Genomic DNA, 25,877 nt, shown 5'->3' with positions numbered 1-25,877 from the left:
TTACTTGGAAAGACTGAGCCTACAAGATTAACTATTAAGTTGAGAAATACTATGTTAATATATGCTGTTCAATACTGTTTTTTGTAAAAACTATATTGGATAAAATTAGGTCAATAGAACTCACTCATGCATGGCATGGAAACAGCAAATTTTTGAAATCAATTAATCAGTTTTTGTAATAAGTTACAATTGCTTTGTTCCTTTAAAAAAACTGTACATTGCCACTTCTAACATAACATTATTTTTCCTCCTTTATTACCTTGCATGTTGTCTGATGATTTTTTTTCCTTTTAAGGATTCAAAAGAGGAATATATATTTGAATAAAATATTTTCAAGCAATTAACCATTCTAATGAATGTATACGGAAATTGATTGTTCTCATCTTCTTTCTTCTAGATCTTAGATGAGTTTTGCAATGTGAAGTTCTGCATAGATGCTAGTCAACCAGATGTAGGAAGCTGGCTTAAGTACATCAGGTTCGCTGGCTGTTATGATCAGCACAACCTCGTTGCATGCCAGATAAATGATCAGGTATGTTGTAAAGATATTTTGTTTTTCTTTGAGAGCACTAAAGTATCAGTGAAGCCTGAAGAATAAAAATAACAGTGAGCTGCAGTAGACCCTTGTGGCCTGTTTGTTGATATGGTGAAAGGTAATGCACAAATATAAATAAGATGCAGAATCAAGTCCTTTTCAGTACTACTTTCTTTCAGTTCTACTTTTGTTGGTAGTTTATTTACATTGTGCTAGTATAATTCATAATTGTACTGGTTTTCTAAATATGGTTGAATGATTTAAAAACGGGGTAATATTTATTGCTAGCTGTTGTTTACCTTTTATTCTTTAACATCAGAATGGGAAGACATTCATAGAAAGTATTGTAGATTGTGTAGAAATTGGAAATGATACACTTGAATTATTGTATAGATTTTATTTGAACTAGTAAGTTTATATGATCTATGTTCATAGGTCTGATCTATGTGTAAACCTATCTGATTATGCATGTTATGTTGATGTGTCTAATTCAAAATGAGAAATACTTTTAGACTGATCCTGTTTTGTACATGTGAAAAAGTTAAAACTGTCACTTCTGGAAATTGCTTTATGGAAGCCTATATAGTGAAATTAACTTTAATAACAATAACTATGAAATAAAGATCATGAAAATATCGTGAAACATATATTGCACTCAATAAAGTAAAGGTTATGAATCCTGTAACTTAGTATGACAATACCTAAAACAACAAGAAGTTCAGCTTGTTAATTTTGGTTTCATAAAAATCATAAGGTTAGAATTTAATTATGTTATCATCATATATTTCTTTCAACCCAGTGGTTACCTAAATCAAATACATTTCAAAGAACATATTAAAATGGCTGCTTGGCAAAGCTATTATGAAAATCACCACCAAGAAAAAGAAAAGTTTAAATTAGATGTTTTGAATTGAGAGCTGTTAAGTAATGCTAGCATCATATGGTCTAAGACTCCATCTTAGTCATCATTATGAGATTATTGTTTGGCATTTTAGCAGCTACCAGATAGTTTTTACTGACTAAACCTTATAAGAAGTAGTAAATTGTGAAATCAGTTTTAAATGGGAATCATTTAAAAATCTTCAGCATATATCAAAATAATAAACCAATCAATTGTTTTTTTTCCCTTTGCCGTAAGAAAACAAGAGGCATTATTGACAAAGGACAACATTATTAAATTAGCTATTGATTGTAAGCAGAAAATATGCCCCGTCTGTCATTTGAGTTACTGTCACTATCAACAACATTTTTGAGTACCCACTATTTGTAGATGTGGGAAATATGTAGGTATTGTGAATGAGTGAATTGTTCGCCTTATGTTTTCTAAATAAAGGAACTGGAAGACCTCAAAAGGGGGCTGTGAGATGCACTAATACAATTATATCATAAGAATGATTTGTTATCCATGTTTATTAACTACAAGAGCTATTTTTTAGACAGTTAAATTGTAGAATCAGTGAAAACATTGTTTAAGAATGGGACTTGTGGCCAGTACATTTTTTTTTCATTTAAGATTTATGTGTGTAATATTTTACTAAAAATGTACGATTGTCTTTGGGAGTTTTGATTACATTAAAAAGGAAAGTTATTTTACTGTTCTTAACTATGAATTAAATTGCTCATTAGAACAGGCATTTATAATTTTAACACAGTTACTTTTGAGGTGCACATAAAATACATTGCTTTCATGACTTAAGGAATAGCATGTTTATTCATTTTTACTGAAGAATCAGGGAAAATAGTTAATCAGAAAAATCACAAAAAATTAATATTAGACACATACCTATTATTTCTGTAAGTACTTCTTTTAAACTTATGTATTCTGCTGGCAGAAATCTAAGATGGTAACAAAGTGCATATCAAATAACATAATTGTGAAATTGACATTACATGGTCAAGTAAGTTCACCCATAAACAACAAGAGAGGAAAGTCAGAGGTAAAAGTCAGATCCTGTGATAGGTATGTATGCGTACAATCTTACTTAGCTCAGTTGACAAGACAAAAGAGAACAGACACCCAACAGTGTATGCATCTATTATAAATATATTCATCTATAAGTTTATATGCCTGTTTCTAAAAGTCAATTAATTTTAGCAATTCGAGACAGCTTTGAAATGTGAGTGTTAGACAAGGTACAATGATAAAAGAGCTGACTAAAGAGACTCTAGGTCTATTTTTTTGTTGTTATTCTCTTATCCATGAGAAATAGGACCTGCCAAATGGTGAATGAGCACAACTCATCACATAGTGAACGCTCCCATTGTGTGAGATATTATTTAATATACAGAGAGAGAGAGAGAGAGAGAAACCCTGAATCAGGAATAATTATTAAACACTGACATCATCATCTCACCTGCACAACCTAAAAGGAGATGGAACACTTTACAAAAATTGTAAAAAGTGTTCTCTTAGCTCTTATTCTCAGATAGAGCTCAAGTTTAGAAAATGGATTTTAATAATGAGACAGTTACAAGTTCCAAACTCCAAAAAGGAAAAATTTCAAATGAATCTTGCAACTGCTGACTAATCATTGTAGTAATTAGAGTATCTACAAAAACAAACTAACAAACAAAAACAAACAAATAAAAAAAGATAACCCAGAATAGGAGTGTATAAACTGTAGTTTACTTTTGCCAAGGTACATATTTTTGAAGATCACATTTGATTAATCTGGATGAGTTTTATAATGATGTGGAAGAGTTCTATGAAAAAGAATAAATGTGCTTGCCAAGATAATAGTATAGTTTGATAACTGGGGGACAGCCAGAATGTATATATTGGATGAAGCCCAATACATTGGATAATTTGCTTGGGGTAGAAGAAGTACTTAGAAACAGCACAGATTTTGATTTTCAAGGTAAGTTGATAAAGGATGTAATCTCTTTTATATCATAAAATCAAAGGTCATTCAATTTAACATTTTCCTAGAACCTTTGTACTAGCGTTTGTTTGAGGGCATTTTCCTGAGTTTAAATTTTCTAATAGGTTCCTATGAGCTATTTTACTTCAGAAAATTTTTTTTTCCAGATTAGAGTGAACATTCTGGCAGCTTTCCTTCTTGATCATGTTGCCTAGAAGATTCAGGTTTATTGGTTTTAGATGTCTCAGTTCATGCATTCAAAATTATTGCGGTGATGTTTTTGGAGATAGAAATTTTGAAATCACTGGCTTAAATGCTAAATAGTAATTTCTAAGTATGTATAACTTCTTACTGATACCCTTATTCCCTCCTGATAATATTATATTAGTTATAGTAATTTATCTTTGTAAAAGGCCACACCAAAAATGCTAGTAAATTGAGACCACAATCACACTCAAGTCATAAAATAGTAGATGCATTAAAAACACCCAAGATGTTTTATCCTTGAAATCCTAATTATTTTTTTCTCCTTATTCCTGAGAATTTCTATGTTTTTATAATTCTAGCAGCAATCTTTTACTGAGACAGACAATACTTCAACATTTTTTACATTTTAACTCTCTAAAATTGTCCCTGGTTGTTTTCTGGAGTTGGGATTGGCACTGAGTGGTGGAGCAGGGCAGGGGCAAAAATAGAGAGTTGGATAATGAAAATTCTTTCCAGCATAGGTCCTCAAGAGGACCAAATATGCAGAGGAAGACTGAAAAAGTCTTATTAATTATTCAAAGATTTCATTTACATCGGGAAGCACCCATGTGTTGAATGTTAAGCAGGCTGAACATCTAGATGGTTTTGTGAGTTGTTTTGTGTTTTTAACCTGGACATCCTGACGTTCTTTCCTTTGATGTTGTGTAGCTATCTTACTTTTACAAGCCAGTTTGATGAGAGGATGGAGCACAGAGTTTTAGATTTGGTCTCACCCTGCTCCTGCTTTTCCCTCCATCTTTTGATAAGTTTCCTCATACCTCCACATTTCCATTCCCTTCCCTTAGTTCAAAGACAGGACTACGCATGGACTCCCTGTCCGTCTCAAACAATGCCAGCTCTCATCTATGAATACATTCACAAGTTATGTGTACTTATGCAATAACCCTCTGGACAAAAGTATCCCTCTAATATTTCTTCAAGGTGAAACCATACTGGTTATGATCAGACAGGTCACTCAGGCACAATTCATGTAAGTTGGCTCTTCAGACTTTCACAATACCTGCCTTTCCAGTCATGATCATTAGAATGATCTGCGTGTGTGATTTGGGGTAACATTTTAGATGTGTGTATCGTAGGAAGGAGCACAGTTTCATCCAAACTCCTGGCCTGCCCCAACATGGTCTACAAGTGGAATACTGTTTTCACCAACCCAGGACATTATTAATCTTGTCATTTACACAAGGTGATAAGTCCTTTCATTTTTAAAGAGGCCTTTGACAGCTGGTATTTAGTAAGTAGAAGAGAAGTCTGCTGTTCACTCTGAATAAAAAAGAAATGTGTCCATAAGAGATTATCTAATGCCTGACGTGTATTTTGAAGAAATAAGATCTGGAAGGACTAGTGCCCCGCAGAGAATACATGGGCAGAATCCACTTAGGGGATTCTGCTAGCTCCCTTGTGCTTGATGAACGGCAGCAAGATTCCACCGTGTTTTCAGTTGGAGCAGGCATTGTTCTCATTTGTGCTTTACCTTATAAAGTTTTAACTGCTTCCAGGACAATCATGGCTGAATTGGCATCCCCGCTTTCCCACTCACTCAGGTCCACGTCAGTGTTCTAACTGACTGCTATGACACTAGCACACTATTATTATTGGAAACTTATTATGGACTCAATTATCAAGTTATTTTCTTTGGCTTTTTAACGGAGAAAAATGTTTTTCTGCATCATTCAATTACTGCAATTTGTGCAAAAAAGCAGGGAAGATCAACTGTGTATAAAGCAAATGTAATTTGCTAGCCTCTTTCCACTTCTCAAAAATGTTTGCGTCCACTGTCAGGTAATATGTTAATTTGCTCTTCCTTTACAAGGATTTCTGTCCACATTTTCTATGACCTCTTTGATGTTAAAATTATTATTGGCTTTGGGCATTTTCTTTGCTTTGCTTTTAAGTCAAGTTCCACTTTTATACCAAAGTTATGTTCTGCTGTTTTAAGATGAATGCCAGCTGGCAATACCCAGCGACTGGCTTTGTGAACAGTGCCTAAGCTGACTTTGGGGTGGGGGTGTTGTCTGGTTGATAAGTTACTTCCTTCATCTGAAGATGAAACTGTCTCCAATATAGTTTGCCATTTGAAATTTACATGATAAAACAAGCAGCACTGTCCTCCTCACACCTCCATCCCCCCACCTTCTGCCTTCCCAAAGTTCCTCTCTCCTGATCAGGACCAACACTGCCATAGACTAGGATTTTTATGGATTCACAGACCACCTAAGTTAAAAGAGACTATAACCTGGAGTTTTCTGCGCACATTTCATGTAAATAGTTTTTACATATTTACAACTTCTTCCATTCAGGACAATCTAAAAGCATCACACCCATAGTCAACTCCAGCTTTAGCTATTTCTGGAATGGTCCCAAAGGTAGTGGTTAAAATGCATTATAAGCCATCAAGGAGGCATGTGTCGGTCAAGGACACAAGAAAACCTTCCAGCCTAGTAAAAAAACAAAACAAAACAACAACAACAACAAAAAAAAAAAAAACACCAAAGGTGATCTTTAGTTTTCTCATCTTGTTATGATGGAACTCTTTCCAAACATTCTGAAACCTTTCAGAATGATCAGAGAGTTTCCATGGAGTCTGATAAAATGACCACATTAAAGATGGGTAGCTAATGGATATTTCCTGTGGGCTCAGTAGAGTGATCCTTAGAAGTTATTTTAAGAGACAACTTGAAAAGCTTCCAGACTGGGCTGGAAATACACTGCAGTTCTAGGTATAATAAGAAGTGGGTGTTTATTATTTGCCCTATTGGTGCAATCTAGAACCAGCAGTCAATTTTCTTCATTGTGTTTTATTCAATAAATTATACTTGTTTTTCTCTCATGTTATTAATGAAGAAATAAAAATGAGGGAGGGGGATTTCCTTCCAATAAGACTTTTGTCCTAGAAGTAACCAGCAGATACATACATTTTAGTTTTGAAGTGGATATAGCAAAACAGTACCTGATATGTCTCAATTAATACTTTCTAGTCTTTAAAACTATCATCCTATAGACAAATATCGGATACCTTATCTCAGGGGAAACTAAGGAAAATAAGCATGATTGGCTTTGGCAAAGCTTGAACCTGATAAAGCTTCCATTTTGTTGGACAAATATCTTTACATTCTGTCATCAATCTATCTGATGAAGACATGGCTGATAGTCACTTATTAATTAGACTCAGAATCTGTAATAGGGTCCTACATCTGGAGGCTAAAATATGGTATCACTCCTACTCCCCAAAATTGGGGTTTCCCACTTTGCTATCGGTAATCAGGATTCTGGACTGTGTTCCCTGAAACCAGTGCATATGTACATATTGTCTCTGTGAGCTTGATGTTATTTCTCTGTAGCACCAAACCTGACAGATGGGTTCATATCAAATGTTGACTTTGTTCATATTGCAAACTGTCACCAAACTCCCCTTCCTCTCCCCCTATAAATGTTAAAGTTTCATTCAACTTTTCCTAGTATTCTCAGCGGTAAGTTGAATGAAGTTATAGCAAATAAAGCATGAAGCTGAATGTTGGGAACTAGACGAGGAAGAAATCAACTGTCAACTTCAAAGTGCAAAGAGGGCAATAATCTGAAAAAGTTGCCTCTCAATCCAGATGTAGCAGGGAGTACATTTCTCTATTATTTCAATTATTACAACTTCCTGAATAGGTTGAAGGTCATTCATAATTCACACTTCTGTCATTTTTAGACATGCCAAATGCAGTCTATTAAGCATAAATAAAACTTCCAGTGCCTGACCAGGAAAAATAAATGAGGATTCATAACAATGAGGCCTTGTTCATCTATTTTAGAGTAAATGATATGTTTTCTTTCTATCTTGTTTTCTTCCTTGTGCACTGATTTTTTTTCTCTCTCAATAATGAAAACAGTACTTTAAGTAGATCCAAGCATAGCAAAGTAGAAAGTGAGGCTAGCCTGACAGATTCTAGATTTTTCTGTTTTATTGAACAATAAACAAGAACCCGCATTATTACTATTTATAAATACAAATGGTAGCAGCAGCTATTTGATGGAGGATTAGGTTGCACATAAAACCAGACAGTATAAAAGAAGATTAGTTTGAAAATTTTTTATGACTTATGAACTTTCCTATCAAAACACTTATGTGTCTATACTCTCCTTAGTGACTGTCTTGCATTTAAATAACAAAAGAATATGTATTTAATGAAGTATGATTAATACCAGTTCTACTTCTATATAATACATAATTGTATAACACATTGCATATAATATACAAGAGAATATATAGTGACATATAGCTTACATGATAGTTATATTAGCTTACATGATAGTTAAATGATAATTAGCTTATATAATAGTTATATTAATATATAAAATATGAGACTGCTAATATTTATGCACATTTTAAAATTTCATCAAAATATATACTTTGCCACATTGATATGCCATATATAAAATATGTGCAATATAGCCAAGTGCATATATATTTATATATAACATTGTATGAAAATGTACCTTTTGGAAGTCTAAAATCTGCTAAATCAAGTCCTTGTCCCCTTTGCCTTTTATCCCTAGCTTAACCTTATGAGTATTAACTGAATGGATATTCTTTTGTTAGTTGGAACTGGTTTCAAGGCTTGATTAAAATAAGCTAAATATAATAATTATGTTAATTTCTATGCATATATGATACTATATTTATGGCTTAAATGATGAAAAAATGAAAACATTTGGGGGGTTCTAGCTTTATTTTCAAATATATGCATGCGTTAGAAATAAAAATATTCAGAAACCTTACCAGTTTGCTAATTTGGTGAATTTAAAAATTAAATAATACTGAAAGATCTGTTATTAAAACATTTACCATTAATATTTACTTACATAAATTCAGTATCCAGTGATCCAATACAATCTCCATACTTAGAGAGAAATAAAGCTTTCTTGAGTAATAAAAAGAGTCAAGTAATATACTGGTACAATTTAATTTTTTAATCTGATAAAGTGAAGAGACCACATCAACTTTCAAAAGTTTTAAATGTTTGGAGAGCTTAGGTCCTTTTCATAATATGTTGTATTTCTGGAATTTGATATTAACTACCAAAAAGAAAACCTCGAAGGAGTTAACACATTTTAAAAATATTTATCATGACTTATTTTAAAAATGCAATTTCCATGTACTCCTTTTTTTATACTATAAGGTCCCATTCCTCTTATCATTCACTTATTTTGGGAGGAACTGTTTTTTTTTTTCATTCTAATAGGGTATCCTGAGAGAGACACAGCAAAATAATAAATCAACTAACCCTTTTGCATCGATTCAAGTTTTTTTCTAAGTATTTAAGAATTTTGAGCTTTTCTTTATATACTTGAGTTGAATTCTTCACAAAATCCCAGGTCTGGGCTTTTTAATTTTGGTCCCAAATATCTTTTCCATTGGAGAAAACCATTAACTCTTTCATGAAATATAATCGAGCAATTAATTCCCTTTCATTTTTCTTCAACACAAAAACCAAAGCGGTTATATTTGTAGTGTTTCTGATTCTACATACAACTCAGGTGACAAAAATTCATAGGGCTAAATATAGCCAATTTTTTTAGTATATACTTATTTAAAAGATATTATTTTTATAAGTATGGTCAAGCATGCTTCATATACAACCTGCAGAAATAGCTTCATAAATCTCTTCTTTATTGTATTTCTGTTTGCAGAAAGATCTATTTTATAACAGTAAAGGAAGCACAGATGTGCTATCTTATTTTCTGAAAGTCTTAATTTCTCCAAGATTATATTCTATCATTCCCTCACATAATTATTTTGTGGCAACAAAACATCATTAGTTTTCATGTAAAGTACTCCTCTCACTTTTCAAATACCTACTGGTTTACTATTATTGTTATTATTAATACTAGAATGTTAGACTAACTTTACTGGATTCAAGTGCGAGTCATACTTTTGGGTCATTGTAATTATAGGAGGTAAAGCATAATTTTACTTAAGTCTCTCCCAACTCCTGAGAGATGAGATATAATGAAGATCACAAGTGGTAGCAACACCTTGAAAAAAACAACAGCTAGATGGGTAAGGGTGTGGTAAGTGGGACTTCGAGGCACATTCTTATTGCTATATGAGGAAGCATGCCCAGATTCTGCCCTCATTATGCCCAGCCCTTGCCAGTTCTTTTCAAACCTCAGTTTCATGAGCACTATAAAAATTCACTTAAAATCGAAAAGAACACCCTGAAGTTAAAATCAACTCTACTTTGCCTTGCCTTCCGTGGCCTGGAATGTCACCTTTTACCTCCAGTAAATAAAGCCAACATCAACACTCTTCTGTGTCTTTTATTTTTTATGCCCTCAATATTCTTCACATGACAATCTGGAAACTTAAAGGGAAATTACAGTAGTGATCTATGTCCTGGCGAAGGAAGGGAATTGTCTTTATAATATAGAGTTACAATATCCATCATTTTCTTCTGCTTTTTTTTTGGGGGGGGGGACTGTTCACATTAGATTGAGTAAATCTAAAATGGGATTAAAAGAGACATGATTAATTGTGGGCTATAAAGAAATAATGATATCATAATACTTTCTTAAAATGACCTGGCATGAGTGTCTAAGCAGCATTCCTCAGCAGAGACAATTGTACTGTTTTACTGTCTTTCAGGGTATTGTCTCTTTAACCTCACTATTTCCGAGAAGCCACCGAAAAGTTCTAATATGTCACAATTCAAATGTCAACATGTTGTTGGAAAGGAAGCTAATAAGTTAAACCTTTGAGAGATGCCAAAAAAAGAGGTGATTCAAACTGTTGAGAGAAGTCCATTGTTTTGTAAAGGGAAATAGAACTCCAGAATGAAACAGCATACTTATAAGCATTTAACTGGAAGGTTTAGGGGAAAATAAAGCAAGTGCACACTTACTTTTTTAAAAATCTGGTAACTTTTTGAACAGAAACTACTCCCCTCAGTGCACTTCCAAAGAAGGGGAAATGTGAAGGTAAAGGTTAATAAGATACAAACTGCAAATTCACCAGTTTTTGTAGAAACAACACATACAAAGGAGCAATTTTCCTAAAACAGTCTCAATTCTATCTATGGGATAGTTAGGAAGAATCTTAGGTTATAACATATTAAAACCACATTTTATGTTTGGCATGGATGTCTGTAAACCTACATGGTTAGATTATAGTTGAATGAAAAAAATGTTTTGTTTTGACAGGGAAACAACTAAGCAGAAAATATTCCTCATTGAGTTATATTTTGAATTTAGCACAATTTTTGCTCTGGTTTCTTTATAGAAAAATAAACAATTGGACTTTAGAGCCACCTACTGGAATAAAGAGGCACATACTTATGTTTAATGTCCTCTCCTTTTCAAAAGATAAACAAATAGATAAATTCAGTGAAACTTATGCATATTTCTTTAGCTCTTTTAAGTAGTAACCTACTCAGATTTTTCAGTTTGAAATATCAAATGGTCCTATGAGGAGCCATGGTTAGAGCAATATCGTTTTAAAAAAATATCCTTTTCTTTCCATTTCTTGGTTGGTTGTATTAACTTTGTGTTATGTGATTTTCTTCTTCCCAATGGAGAAAACGTTGTTGTTATTGTTGTTTTTGTTGGTAGCGGTGTGTGTGTGGGGGGGAGGGGGAATGTAGTTGGTCTTACTTTCACCAATTAATAGTATAACTTTATTTTTCTTTTATAACCTCTTCCTGATTATAGAATTATCAGTTAAATCTTCTTAGAATAAAATGAAAAACAAAGTACATTCCTATTGTAAAATGAGCAAACACTTTAAATATTTTCATTGATGAAAGACACGCTAGACATATAAATTGGGCAATGACTTGCCTAAGAGTCACAGAGCTGGTCAGGATGAAGGAGGCAACTCTTGGAAATTATAGGTCACCATTCTTTCCACACTTGTTGGACTGATTTTTAATCATTCATTAACAGATTTATTAAATCCTTCCTCTCTTCAGCATTTTGCTAGAAAGCAATGGAAATAAACACACACACACAAACACAACACACCCCATCCTGGTAAGTGAATCAATTAAAGGTATAACGTGGCTTTCAAAGAGTAGGAATCAGGAGCTTGGGCATAAGGGTAACTCCTGAATCTGGGAGCACCACTTCAGGAAGGCGAGAGAGGATTCAGTTTCTTAAACGACGAAATACTCTCTTTTGACTATGTTCCTTTGGGTCATGCTCTCGTGATTCTTGATGCATTGCCCTTGCTGCCTATTACCTTAAAATGCATTGTTGAGAAAGTGCTACTTTTGAGAACATGCTCAAGGCAGGTAATTGTTCCTCTACTGCTCTTAGCAGGTCTATTGCTGCATAATGCAAGACACAATCAACTCTGTGAGTTCACCAGAGTAAGGAATTCAGAGAAGGGAATAATTTGTTAAACATTACACAGGGTACATGTGAGGCAGCAAGCTTTGCATTAGAAAAACTTGATTTGTGAAGTCGAAGTTGGAAAAGACTTGAATTAGCATGAGAGTCACAGCTTTCCATTTGTCATCAGAGGGCTAATTTTCAGTATATGAAGCAGGAAGTCATTGTTCTTTGGTTAAAATGAAATCTTTTTTTGAGGTGCAATAATCTGTACAGAGACCTTCGTGTATAACTCACCCTTTCCTAATATTCACTTTTCTCTCTTTCCCTCCCTACCCGTTTTTGTCATCTGAAGATATTTTATAGAGTAGTCACAGATATTGCACCAGGAGAAGAACTCCTGCTGTTCATGAAGAGTGAAGACTATCCTCATGAAACTATGGCTCCAGATATCCACGGTTAGTATCCCTCAAGCCACCACCCTCCTCGCCCTCATTTGGAGATTATGATGTAGCACGGCAATGGTCCTTTACACTTTCGTGTTTGTTAGTTTCGCTACCTTTTCAATGTCAGTTTCAACAAATTGCTTCTCCCTAAGTGGCTGTTTCTTGGCTTGGCATTTGGCTTATATCATAGTGAAGCTAAATTGAGGAGAGGTCTTCCCTGAAGTGGAAATTAAAGGAATTCTGAATATTTAGACGGAGACATCACATAGTTATACGTTTTGTCATTGTCTTAGACTTCTGAGAATACTTCCACTGTGCAAATGTTGTTCCAGTGATCTTGATTTTGGGCTTTCTTAAGTCTAACAAGTATCTCTCCACCTAATGTTCTGTAACTTGGAAAAGTGTTTCTACTTGAATAAAGTCCTAGTTAGCATATGAGGGGAGGACCTGGGACTTGGAGAAAAGTACAAATGAGAAGTTAAAGCCAGAGGAATTATTTGTCAGAGACCTGTTATAAGTCAAACAAAGGAGTTCAAAGAGAATTATAATTACCTGTGATGTGTATACTGAAAAATATTAAGAGAAAATTTCACTTCCACTGATTTGTAACTTTGGGGCAAGAATTTAATGCATTTTTCTTTCTCTTTTCAATCTCTCTCCTCTAATATAATATGATTTTGTTCAACATAGTCTAGTGATATTTAAAGACTTGTTGCTGGAAGGCCCATGTAATAGGGAGAGGATTAGCTATTCCAGTTTACCTGAGAGACAGGGATAGCTCTACCTACCAGTGCTCTGGCATTCAATGGGAGCACCTCAGGCTCTATGTGAACCACTGTGAGGGAAGCCCCATTGGAATACCACCATTGGCTGACTCTTGAGCATTTTTACCTTTGAGCTACCTTTTATTTCTGTAGATTATACCAGTTGTATTTTGGGATTCTTCTTGGAAATTGTTTTCCAAGATAAGCAAATAATCTTAAAAAGCCAAGTTTCTTTTTTTTAATTTTTTTATAAATTATTTTATTTTATATAATTCTTACATCATTTTTCATTTTTGCACAATGTGTGTGTTTTCATTTTGGTTATATTCCCCATTGCACCCCTCCCCCTCATTGGAATATTACTCAGCAATCAAAAAGATAAACTCATGCAATTTGCAGCAACATGGGTGGAGCTGGAAGGGATCATGCTCAGTGAAATAAGACAGAAAAAAAAAGAAAAATACCGGATGGTCTCACTCATAGCAGGAATTGAGAAAACCTAAATAAGGGACCAGGAAAAAGGCTAATTATAATAAAGAAAGAATCAAAATCAACCAGCAACTGTGAACCAGAGACACACTAAGGGGGGCAGGGGAGGAGAGGAGGGAAAAGCCAAATTTCTAATCTGCCTGGTAGAGATTGAGCCCAGATGGGGAAAAGGCTCTGTGACATTGGGGAGTGCTTTAATTTAAAAAATGTGACCTGGGCTTTCTGGGGTTAAGACATCTTTCTTTGGTGAATGTTAGACGTAAAACCATTTTCAAATAATGATTTTTGGAAATATAAATGATTAGTTTACTATTCTAAAAAGACAAGTAGTAGTAACTATTCCTCTTGGGCAATTTTCATAAATGACCTGCATTTACGACATTCTTGAATCCCTTAGTTGATTTTTGTTTTCAATGTATGGTATCCATATCCATAATACAATGTTTTTGTTATGTATTATGTTTAAATTGTGATTTGTATTTTATACTTCGAGGGTTTACCTTTTCTTGGAAAGAGAAAATAAAACATGCACTACACAGCTACTTTATTATTGGTAATATATGCTCCCCATTTACTGCCTCATCTAATCTTTTACACATAGATCAAATCTTTAAGGAAGGAATTCATCCCAGTATACAGATTGGGAAATGGAGGTGAACTTAGGCTAAATAATTGGTTAAGATCACATGACTACTAAGCGGTGATGTCAGCATTCAAACCAAAGTCTTGCTGTCTCTAAAATATATCTTTCCATGTATTATGTAGCCTGGAAGTCCTCTTTGTGTTCAGACTGAAATCCTAAATTTATTTATTGATTTATTTTTTTTAAAGATTTATTTATTTATGCAAGAGCTGGGGTACAGGCCAGAGACATGAGAGGGTGAGAGGATTCACCAGAGACAGAACAGGGAGCAGAACAATTTTACAGACCAAAAACACTGCTGAAGGGAGCAGCGGGTGAGACAGGAGAGGTCTGCCGTGACATGTGGGTATCTCCCTGGCAGGCTGGGAATCCAACCCGTGCTGCAGAGGCTGCGGACAGCTTCATAGTGCTGCACAGGGAGGCCCCTAAAATCCTAAATTTAGGTGTTAAATATATGAACAGTGTACAGATTCTAAAAAAAAAAAACATTTTGTTTCTTTTATTTGAATTATTCCATTGAGAACCCTATCTTTAGAGTCATAGTGAATTATTTGAGAATATCACCCTCTTCCTTAGACCTTTACATCCAAAGTTAACTTTCAACCCTATTGAATTTGTATACTGATTTCTGACCTTGCTGGCCACCCTGTTAATGGTTTAGTTTAAACTAAACCAGTATCATATGTGAATTACAATAGCAGTGTCCTACTTGACCTTTCTGCTTGACTTCTCAGGCTGCAGATGTGGCATTCCAGCCTTCAGTGGCTTCCTGTTCTTGTCTTCCTTCAGCCCTTAGTGACCTACTACCCACTGTAACTTCATCTGCCACTCCTCTCACACATGCACCGTATAAACCTATCATACTTAATGACAACATTGCTGTTCTATGGACCTACCTTGTTTTTTCTGATCTTCATCGTTGGTTCAAGACATCCCACTCCCTTTAACATCCTCCTTCACACCGCTTCTCCTGACTGATTCTTTTTTTAAAAATCTATGCATACAACTGGGGTACAGGCCAGAGGTGGGGGGGCCGGGGTGAGAGGATTCACCAGAGACAGAGTGGGGAGAAGAACAGGCAGGCTGACTGAAATACACTGCTGAGGGGAGCAGTGGGTGAGTCAGAAGAGGTCTGCTGCACCATGCGGGTCACCTCCCTAGCCCGGGATTGAAATTGTACTTCAGTGGCTATGGATAGCTTCATAGTGCTGTGCTTAACACCTTATGCCACCAGGGAGGCTCTCCTGGCTGATTCTTACTCTTTGCTCTGTGTTTCTGTACCTCTCTTCCTCAGATGAGATGGATGAGACATGTTCTTCTTGACTCCCTGAGGCTCTGCACATGCATCTGTCATAAAATATGTCTCACTGTGTTCATGTGTCTCCCCTTGAATTTCATATATGTTTATTCCCTAACAAAATGCTCAGTATTTTGTAGGTGACTAAAATAGTATCTCCTAAACTGACATTCCGTCAATGGGCAACTGGTTCTAGGTCCTTAGGCATGAATCTGTAGAACAGGGATTATGTGTCCTGTTGTTTGCCCTGGTGTCTTTCAGCACTGCTGCCTGTTTTAGGCTTCGGTGATGATTCCTTTGTGATAAGTTCATAGTAGTGCAGCCTCAGGAGTGGGCTAAGTTTATTCAAAAGGAAAGAGTCCAAATACCACCATCACTACCTGACACATTAGAACCTCATTATCTCAAATAGTTGCCACTACTGGCACTTATTTATCTTAGTGATTGAAAGCACAAATTCATGTGTTTGCTTTTTAAAAAAAAAATTGCCAGTTAATGCTGACCTTTTGATAACTTAACCTGAAAATGTGTTAAAAAACATCCTGTATCCCATAATCAGTACTGATGAATATAATGAAGCATTTCCAAGTTTGTGATATTAACCAGGCTGTACCACGGTTCAGATAAAGACACTGTGCTCCTCCTGGTAGCATGGCACAGTGAGGTGGGGCAAATTCACAGCCGTTGTGATCTCTGCTTGATCATGGAACTTCTTAAGTTTCAATTCCGTAGTATAAAAATTGGATAAAAAATCTGACACATAATTCCTTGTAATTAAGTTATTAAGTTAATTAATAAATGTACAGGGTTGAAGAAATAGATGATGCTTAGTAAATGGTCATTATTGCTTGTAATATCCTGTGAATAGTAAACCCTGGAAAGATTTAGTCATGAAGTTCTATAAGATGAGAAGACTATACTCTGGGTACAGTAACCATTTATGTTGTTATTCAAGGCTCTGTCCTGACTTCTGTATGTATATTACTTTTAATCCTTGTTAAAAAGTGGTGAAGCGCCTCCCTAGTTGCACAAGTGGTTAAGAAGCAACCCATGAAGCTGTCCACAGCCACTGCAGCACAAGTTCCATCCCTGGCCGGCCAGGGAGCAACCCACACGGCGCAGCAGACCTCTCCTGTCTCACCCACTGCTCCTCTCAGCAGTGTACTTCTGTCAATCTGCCTGTTCTGTTCCCCCCTCTGTCTCTGGTGAATCCTCTCACCCCCCACACCTCTGGCCTGTACCCCAGTTCTTGTACACATAAATAAATAAATCTTTAAAAAAAAGTGGTGAAAATGACAACCAAAGAATTTCTGCTGGTTTGTGGTTGCATTTCCCTATCTCTTTGTCGGTAACACCTGAATTATTTTCACAGAAGAACGGCAATATCGCTGTGAGGACTGTGATCAGATCTTTGAATCCAAGGCTGAACTAGCAGATCACCAAAAGTTCCCATGCAGTACCCCTCACTCAGCATTTTCGATGGTAGAAGAGGACTTTCAGCAAAAACTTGAAAGTGAAAATGATCTCCAAGAGATACATGCAATCCAGGAGTGTAAAGAATGTGACCAAGTTTTTCCTGATTTGCAAAGGTTAGAAATGGCATGCTGCACTACAAAACATGTTTATTTACTCTGCAATGAAATGTTTTGCTGAATTTTCAGAATGTATGCAATAGGGAGATTTGGAATTGCAGTGAGCTGGATAAGTGTGTTAGTTATTTACATGCTCAGAAATCCTTTTTCCTCAGAAATTGTCATCTGTAAAATATTTACAATGAAGTTGGAATTAGTTGTTTTGATGCCAGATAAAATGTTTTATTAGAGAATATTTTATTGTTATCTAAGATGTGTTATTGGAAAAGCTTAACATGATAGTAAAATCTTAGAGGAAAAATCAAGAATGCGGAACAACATTGGTGCTAATTAATCATATTCTAAACAGTAAAGCTACTTCTAGAAACACTTAGAGAATAGAAAAAAATTAGATCTACTTCTCAGTGAAAGATAGATAGTTTCTTGGTAAGTCAGTGTAAACTAAACTGCACATGTGTGAAAGAATAAGAGAAGTATATAAGGTGAACAAAATGTTTAGTTTTGTCAAAAGGGAAAAATAAACATGATCTAAATTAAATAATTTTTAATATTTATTTTTAACAAAATGAAAATCATAGTTCAATGATATATTAACTTTTTTATATTCCTTTGAATTTAAGTCAGAATGTTTTATTTCTATGAGGAAAATGACAACCCTGAAACTTACCTTTTGAAAGCATTACAGAAATTATGCTGCAAAATGGTTTTTAAGATTAGCTAGGTATTTACTCACTAAAAAGTATTTGTTTGTTTCTACCTAATAGTTTTTTCATTGGTGTACAGTTTTAATGTGTTGTATTATATTTGTCTTATTGAAATATATTCATTACTTTGCTCTCAAACACAGAAATGAGCTTTGGAACTACAATTAGCATTTCAAGTCACTTACATCATTGTACTTCAATGGGTATGATAGTATATCAACTGACCTTACTTAAGAGTGTGACTTACTCATAGTTTGTCTTGGTTACTGCACATTGTTCAGCTTACCATTTTGTTTCCTTTCTTTACATAGTGCCTTCCCTTCTCCCTCTCCTTTTTATCTCTATATTGACTGCTCTGCATCCACTTCTCTGATTAGGTGTCTTATTAAAGAGAATTTCATAAAGTAGCCACTCCTTTAATGCATAAATAACTAAAAAAGCATCAAGAATAATCCATTCTTAAAGGAGATTGAGTCAAAAGAATGTATCTCTGTCTGGATTTGAATATTCAAGGCTAAGTTAGCTATTAGGGAGAAAACACTTTGGGGCATAAGAGAAAATTTTCAGTATCCTTTAAACTCATCTTTACCACTTAATATAAACCTATATAGAGAATAAATGTTGCATATGTTTGTTAAAATATGGATTTGTAATTTTAAAATGTCACAATTAAATTCATTGGTGTCCAACTCTTTTCAAAATGAAACTAATAAATACCAAATTTGAAAGAATAATCCTTATTGTGTAAAACACTATCTTTGATATTGGAGATTATATTTCTTTCAATTTGTTTGTTATAAAAATGATGATAGCATTATAAAACAAAAAAATGACATATTAAACACTGAAAGGTCATTATTTCCTACTATAAGTGTATAGTAACATTTTTTAGGTGCAGAAAGCGTCTTACTCTGACTAGCTGTAAGATTAAGCCTGAGTCAACTTCCCTTAATGCCAAAATCAACTGACAGTTTAGTTCTTTCAGTCAAACATTCAATGAAAAACAATAAGGAAACCTAATTATATGACATTGGATGAACCCTCAAAACTCACGTTTAGGTAGCTCCGCCAGATGGATATGGCATGTCACTATGCAACCTAATGTCGCTCATCCAAGTTGTATTTTTGTTATATAATTTATCCACTTGTAGAAACTTTACTCCCTGAATATTTTCCATTTTGTTGACTCCTATATTTTTTCTATGTATGTTAAACAAATGAAAAATCCTTTCTTGAAGATGTCCCAGCTTGGTTTAGTGCTAAGTGCAGTTATTGATATCTCTTTCATTAACATTTCAATTTGTATAATAGACGATATCATATTGTAGATAAGGTTAGGGCCTTTATTGTGACTCCACACACCTGTACTCTCCTGGTACCTTTTGTTCACAAAGATACTGAGATTTGTGTTCAAATAGAATAGAATCACCAACTTGACTGACTCATGGGGAAGGAAAAATAATTTTATGTGCCAATGTGAATAGAGTTACAGGGAGGAGACTGAGGAAGAGGAAAAATATGGGAAAGTTATTTCTAATTTATCAAGTTATGAGAAAGGGCCCCTCATTCTTTCACACACTTACATGCACAGTTTACATAACCACTGGATAACATATTTAGAATTACAGAAGTATTACTTGATACTCAAATTTTGAGTGGTCATCTCACAGATAAATAAAAGGGCCCAATGGAGGTTGGTGGATTTTGGAGGTGGGCATGGTGAAAAAACATACATTTCCATAGGCTTAAAACTACAATCCTTGAAACAATACATGATGTAAACCTACATTTCCTCAATAAATATGATTAAAGACAAACAAATAGAAAAATAAATAAAGGTAAATTTTTCATAAAAATGAAAAAGAAAGACTGAATTGCTATGAAAGCAATGAACATTTATTTTTGTGAGAATCACATGCTTGTTTGTTTGGTAGTTTTTAACAACTTTTGTTTATTATGAAAAGTTTCAAACATACACAAAACTGGAGAGGGTGGTGTAAGAAACACCTGTGTACTCAGCTTCAGTAATTATCACACAAGGTCAATCTTTTCTCAGCTATAGTCATTTTGGATGACTTGAAACAAACCCTGGACATGATAGCCTATTATTTTTAGTTCACTATGTATGTATACAAATAGGATTCTTTAAAACATAAGTTTTACACCACGCTTTAAAATATAAGAATTTCTTAATATTATTGTATATTCAGTCAGTGTTCAAGTTCCCCTAGTTTTGTCATAATTTTTAGAGTATTTTGTCTGAATTAAGATCAATATAAAGTCCATCACTGAAATTGACATGCCTTTTATATCTTTAAATTTATATGTTCCTTCAATGAAAGCCAATAAGTCTTTCCATCTGTCATTATAATTTATTTATAGAAAACACTGAATGTTTATCCTGTGGCATTTCCTCCAGTCTGGGTTCTGTTGATCATATCCCCTTGGTATAATTTAACATCTTTCTCCATCCTTCTTTTTCCTCTAAACTCATAGTTACATCCCAAGTCTTTGTAAGATTTAGATTCAATGTTTTAGGGATTATGCCTCATTGATGACATCATTTATTCCCAATCGGATGCATATAATAGATTACTGGTATTCGTTAATTCCTTGGGGGCTGCAAAATGAATGCATTGACTTCTATCATTCTTCCATTCTATCTTATCTGGATTAAGTCTATGCAGAGATACTTCCCTCATTGTTTATCTACTCATCCTGAAGTACACTTCATATATAAAAGGCAGGATTTTAAGAAGGCAAAATATCTGGCTTAGCTTTTCCCTTTATTGACTTTATTTTCAGAATATTGACTTGTCTTTCCAGCATTCTTCCAAAGGTGACTCTTAAAGTTCTGTTTGTATGTTTTAGAATATTTTTGTTAAAATATGAGTTTTTTTTTTTTTTAAATTGATTGATGCTTACATTTCTTCAGCTTTGGCTAATGGGCATCTCTTCAAGTTGGTACGCTAGCCCTTTGGACATGATCTCTAACTTTCCTGCTTTTTTGCTAACTCTATGTTCAAGACCCATTTTGTGTATTTTATATTTCAGATTTTAAACAGGTTATATTTTTCCAGGGAGTTCTGGTTACTTTATTTTGGGGGTAGTCTCCTAGTGGTTGTGTGTTTGTATTTGATGAACAAAAATGTTGTAAATGTCTTCTGAATGTCATCATTCATTATCTATAATATTTGTTTTTCATCTATTCATGCACATTTTATATATGAATTTTAGAAAAAAGTGAAATAGTTGTGAAGGGAAAATAGTCTAATATTTATAAGATGGAGAAACTACACTTGTGAGAAGCTTCTAGTCATGTCTTTTTTTTCGAGGGACTTAAATAGTGCATATACACTATTGAATAGTAGATTGAACATTAATAGTCCATGTGAGATCATGTTTCTTCTTCCCTAATTCAGAGGCTATATATGATATATATGTATATATTTCTGCTTATCCTAGGTCACATTGAGAAGTTGCTTGTTGAATAAGTAGTTTACAGCTTACTTTCTCATGGCGATATAGATAGAAACAAAAATATTCTATGAATCTAGAAATTATATACACATTAGAATACTTGCCTGCATGTTCTTAAGTGTTTTCTGTTTGAGTGTTTATGCTTGAATTAAGTGAACATTAGCAATATCTGTTACTTTTAGAATTGTGTATTTTATCCAAAAGAGGACAAATAGCTAGTTGTTTATCATGCCCTTAAACTGGCAAGGAATCCTTGCTAGCTGTAGCAGATTTATTTCCTAACAACAGGGCACTCCTCTGTATTAGTGAGATACACAGTCTAGGAAATATAAAATGTACTTTTGTCTGTTGCAAGCCTGTTTCTTTTCTTTTTTCCTCACCTCTTTTTCCTTCTTCTTTCTTTAATTGCCAGTGGGTTAGTAATAAAATGACGTTCTGTTTATGAATGTGTTCTTTGTCACCAGTTCTTATTTAAGTCAATTGTTCTCTTAACAGTCTGGAGAAACACATGTTGTCACATACTGAAGAGAGGGAATACAAGTGTGATCAGTGTCCCAAGGCATTTAACTGGAAGTCCAATTTAATTCGCCACCAGATGTCACATGACAGTGGAAAGCACTATGAATGTGAAAACTGTGCCAAGGTACAGTGAATTTGTAGACTACTTGGCCTCTCTCTGTCATCCTGCTCTCTCTTAATCCATCATTTGCTACGATATATAAAAACAAGCCTTGAGAGGGGAAACTATAAATATCTTGAGAAAAGTAGACTGAGTGTTGTATGCTAAAAGGCATTAGTACAGTGTATAAAAACACTTAGTGGGTATCCTTTTATTTTTGTAAGGGAGGAAGTGAGACTTAATGGTGAGTTCCAGAACTAGGTGTCAGACATCCTTGGTAAATTCTTGGTTCCGCTATTGGCTTGCCAATGTGGGGCTATTTTATAGCCTTATGGAGAATGAAAATTTTATCCAATGCACATACTGATTTATTTTAATAGCATTTTGTGAGGAAGCCACATAATGTTTCTGAATGCCTATTAGAAAGAATGGGAGGCGCCTACATTTTCAGATTTTTCTACCTAAGTTCCTACCATGAATCATGATTGGTTCTAATTAAAAATATAGTGCCTTAGTGGCCAGTGCTACCATAGTGGCCTGAGCTTGAAAACATGAGGGAAAAATGAAAGCCTTTCACCTTGATCACATTACTCTGAGCAGTTATTCAGATGAAACTAAAATATGTCTGGGTGTCATGACAGTTGATTTCTAGTTCCAAAATCTTTTATGACATTTGAATATCTTTTCTTATTCTATGGATGTCATAACATTTGGAGATATGGATAGGTGGGTGTTTTTTTCAGTTTTCTTTTTCAGTGCAGTGTCTAAAAGGATGAATTTAGCTAATGGTAATTTAGTTAAGTAGTGTTATAACAACCCATATTGGAAATTTTTCGATAGATTTGGGGTACTTAAGTCAGTCAAAAATTCCCCCAATTTGATAGCAGTGTGTCATTGTTGAAAGGATGAAAGTAGCAAAGTAGTTTTAATAGTATCATGACTAACATTTTATTATTCAACTCTAATCACTCTGAGTGTATCAAGGCCTAGGATATGGTTTAAGGATGCTATTAATTATTTTGTTCAGCTGATATCATCAGACACCTCATGCTGATAGAAAGCTAAATAACTTAGTCTTTACCCTACAGAGACTCACAAGACTTGCTATTGGTCTTTGGGGAAAACAAACAAAATCACAACAAATAAACAAAACTTTTTGAGTCATTCCTGGTCTTCTTGGTTGTGTCCTTGAATTAAGTTTCTCGATTAATCAGTACTCATTTCCTAGCAGGTTTTCACGGACCCTAGCAACCTTCAGCGGCACATTCGCTCTCAGCACGTTGGTGCCCGGGCCCACGCTTGCCCAGAGTGTGGCAAAACGTTTGCCACTTCGTCTGGCCTCAAACAACACAAGCACATCCACAGCAGTGTGAAGCCCTTTATCTGTAAGTTTTTAACACTCCAGCTCTCCTTCCTGCATCTGTCCCTCCTCCAAAAGGCACTGTAACCAGGAGCCATGCCTTGCATGGCCATTGGGTGGGTGGGTCTAATCCAGTAGGGATATTTTCCATTACAAGAAAATCTTTCATCACCAGATCTGTGGTATTTTTGTCTATGATCTCAAGGGTGTTTTCTTTTAGATGAAATCAGTAATAGATCAAGAAAAGAGAAGTTATTAAATAATGAAAGGGAAGCCTCCCCCAGGTTGTAAGATTGAATAGAGACAGCCAGATTTGTCTCTCACTGAAAATGTCCATGGCTTTGTAAAACAGCAAATGACAGATACTAAACAAGATGAAGTGATAAAAACCTGTTCTGGATCAGAAAGTGCTGGAAGAACCCCACCTGGCAAGTAGGCTTATGACCCTGTGTGTGTGTGTGTGTGTGTGTGCACGTATGTATGGGGGGAGAAGAGTGAGTGGTGTAAAATGTCCTTTAATCTACCCATTGTTGCCGATCCCAGGTTGCAGATCAGTAGTTCTCAGTTACTGGAAAAGCAGAACATTTTCACTTTGATGCTAGACATGCTGCCTCTATAATTCACTGCACTCAAGCAAATTTATAGTCAGTGTGTTTTGGGGGACATCCGATCTGACCACCTACTTAGAACATCCCAATACAGAGCACTTTAGTAGCACACTTCAAATGAAGTCCAAAAGTCCTCATTCGCAGCTTCTTCTGTCCCCCCTCTCCTGTTTCCTGTAGTGTGCTGAAATATTTCACAAGGAAAATCAGTTGTTCTCCATCCATCTATCTGAGCAAGGACTCTGGACTTCTTTTGATCCATTGCTCACTTGGGCATATAAATACAATGACTCACTGAGTTGTGCTACAAACTTCAGGACTGATTTTGAATCCAGATAAGGATAGAACTGGTTGAAGCAGATCCAGTAGTTGGCAAAACCTCTGATTTTGGAACCCTGGCAAAAGAGCTTTTTTGACAAATACATGATGGTTTTTAGTGGCTAGATGAGACACTACTACAAGACCAGGTGGAAAAAACTAATTTTCAGTGCCAAAATGGAGATGTCAGAGACTAGTCTCCCTGGTTTTTTTTTTTTTTTTTTTTTTTTTTTTTTTGCCTTGACATAGTTTTCTTTTGTGCTTCCAAGCATCAAGAGAGCTTTTCTTTCCCTTTCCAGTTTACACTAGATTCTTGTTTCTCTGTTCCCTGGGTGGAGTGAAGAGGACTGCCAGATAAACAAAAGGGTGCCCAACTCTCCATAGGGGAGCTCTGTTGAAAGTCACAAGACATGAAGTATACAGTAGAAATTTTAGACTTATTGTCTCAAAAAGACATACCTGACTCGAGGTTATTACACCCTAATAATGTTCTCTCATATGCTACTGGCATAGATACTTCATTTTTTTCCAATTTCCTATAAATATGTTTTGACAAATTTATTATGTTTGTGGGAAAACAGGACAGAATAGACCACCACAAATTAGAATCACACATCCAATGCCTTCTCTATTATTTGAAATAAAAGTCAGAAAACATAGATTCCTATCATCTCAGGTTCTGAGATCTGGAATTTTAATTGTGTTGAAGTCAAATTTTACTTGAAAGCACTATAGGGTGTCCCTTTCCAATTAGGTTGCATCAACTACTTCCCATAAATGTATTTTCAGTAATTATCGGTAAATTTAAATAGCAGATGGCAGTCTTCAAATGTAAAATCTGACAGAACCATGGGGTAATTAAAAATAATAGCTGTGTAATTTCGGAACAAAAGAGGAGTTGGTGTGGAGACTTTGGAGTGGAGGAGGTTCACCTAGAGTTGATATCTGTTTCTCACCAGAAGGCCACACACCACGATTTACCCCACTGGTGTGTTTATGGCAACTGTCTCTTGTTACAGTGTGCCGCCGAGCTTGAGCCCAGAGTTACCATCGCTAAGGTAATTACTCACTGGCTTTACAGAAACCTCCAGCCTTCCCAAATAGAAACCACATGCTCTAATAGGTTGAATATATTCAAAATACCTCTTAATTTGTTTAATAAGTTGAAAAATACAACATTAACTGCTAGCTAATTCCTTATTACTGAGAAAATTACAGTAGAGTATAGACTTCAACATCAATTGAGTCATTTACCTGGAGGCTTGGTGGTTTGTGGGGGGCCAGGTCAGGCCTTCAATGAGGAAAACAAAACCTTTGCCTATGGAGACATCCCAGAATCTGTGTTCTTGAGACCCGAACTGACCTGACACAGATGCTGCTCATCCGTATAACAAGGGATACCGCCAGGAAAGTCAAATGCACCTTCTGTCATTCTAATAGAGAGAAGCCCAGGATTTCTTAAAGCCATTCCAGTCATCAGAAAGATGTTTAGACAGCAACATTGCCAAAAAATTGAAAAACAATCAGAAACTTACACCTTGGTTGAATACCCATCATGACATTTTCTTAATGTTTTCTAATGCCCAG

The 25,877-nt window shown here is 35.1% G+C and overlaps 1 protein-coding gene across 5 annotated transcripts in view; it reads left to right on the top strand.

Moving 5' to 3' along the window:
• MECOM (MDS1 and EVI1 complex locus) overlaps window positions 1-25,877 on the top strand; it is a gene marked incomplete at its 3' end in the record, with an annotated part of 572,510 nt that overhangs the window by 512,435 nt on the left and 34,198 nt on the right. For 3 of the 5 annotated variants that reach the window (XM_084232799.1, XM_084232798.1, XM_084232796.1), the window contains exons 3-7: window positions 398-532; window positions 12,329-12,431; window positions 16,985-17,201; window positions 21,884-22,031; window positions 23,239-23,392. In XM_084232799.1, coding sequence (XP_084088925.1) covers window positions 398-532; window positions 12,329-12,431; window positions 16,985-17,201; window positions 21,884-22,031; window positions 23,239-23,392 — 757 coding nt within the window. Of the gene's footprint in view, window positions 1-397; window positions 533-12,328; window positions 12,432-16,984; window positions 17,202-21,883; window positions 22,032-23,235; window positions 23,393-25,877 lie in introns of all 5 variants that reach the window. The other 2 variants (XM_084232797.1, XM_084232795.1) reach the window with 1 other exon arrangement.

This window comes from Talpa europaea (assembly GCF_964194135.1).
Source record: "Talpa europaea genome assembly, chromosome: 4".
NCBI classification, from domain to species: Eukaryota; Metazoa; Chordata; class Mammalia; order Eulipotyphla; family Talpidae; genus Talpa; species Talpa europaea.
The sequence above is the reverse complement of the archived record's forward strand: the minus strand, read 5'-3'. Positions and strand labels throughout refer to the sequence as shown.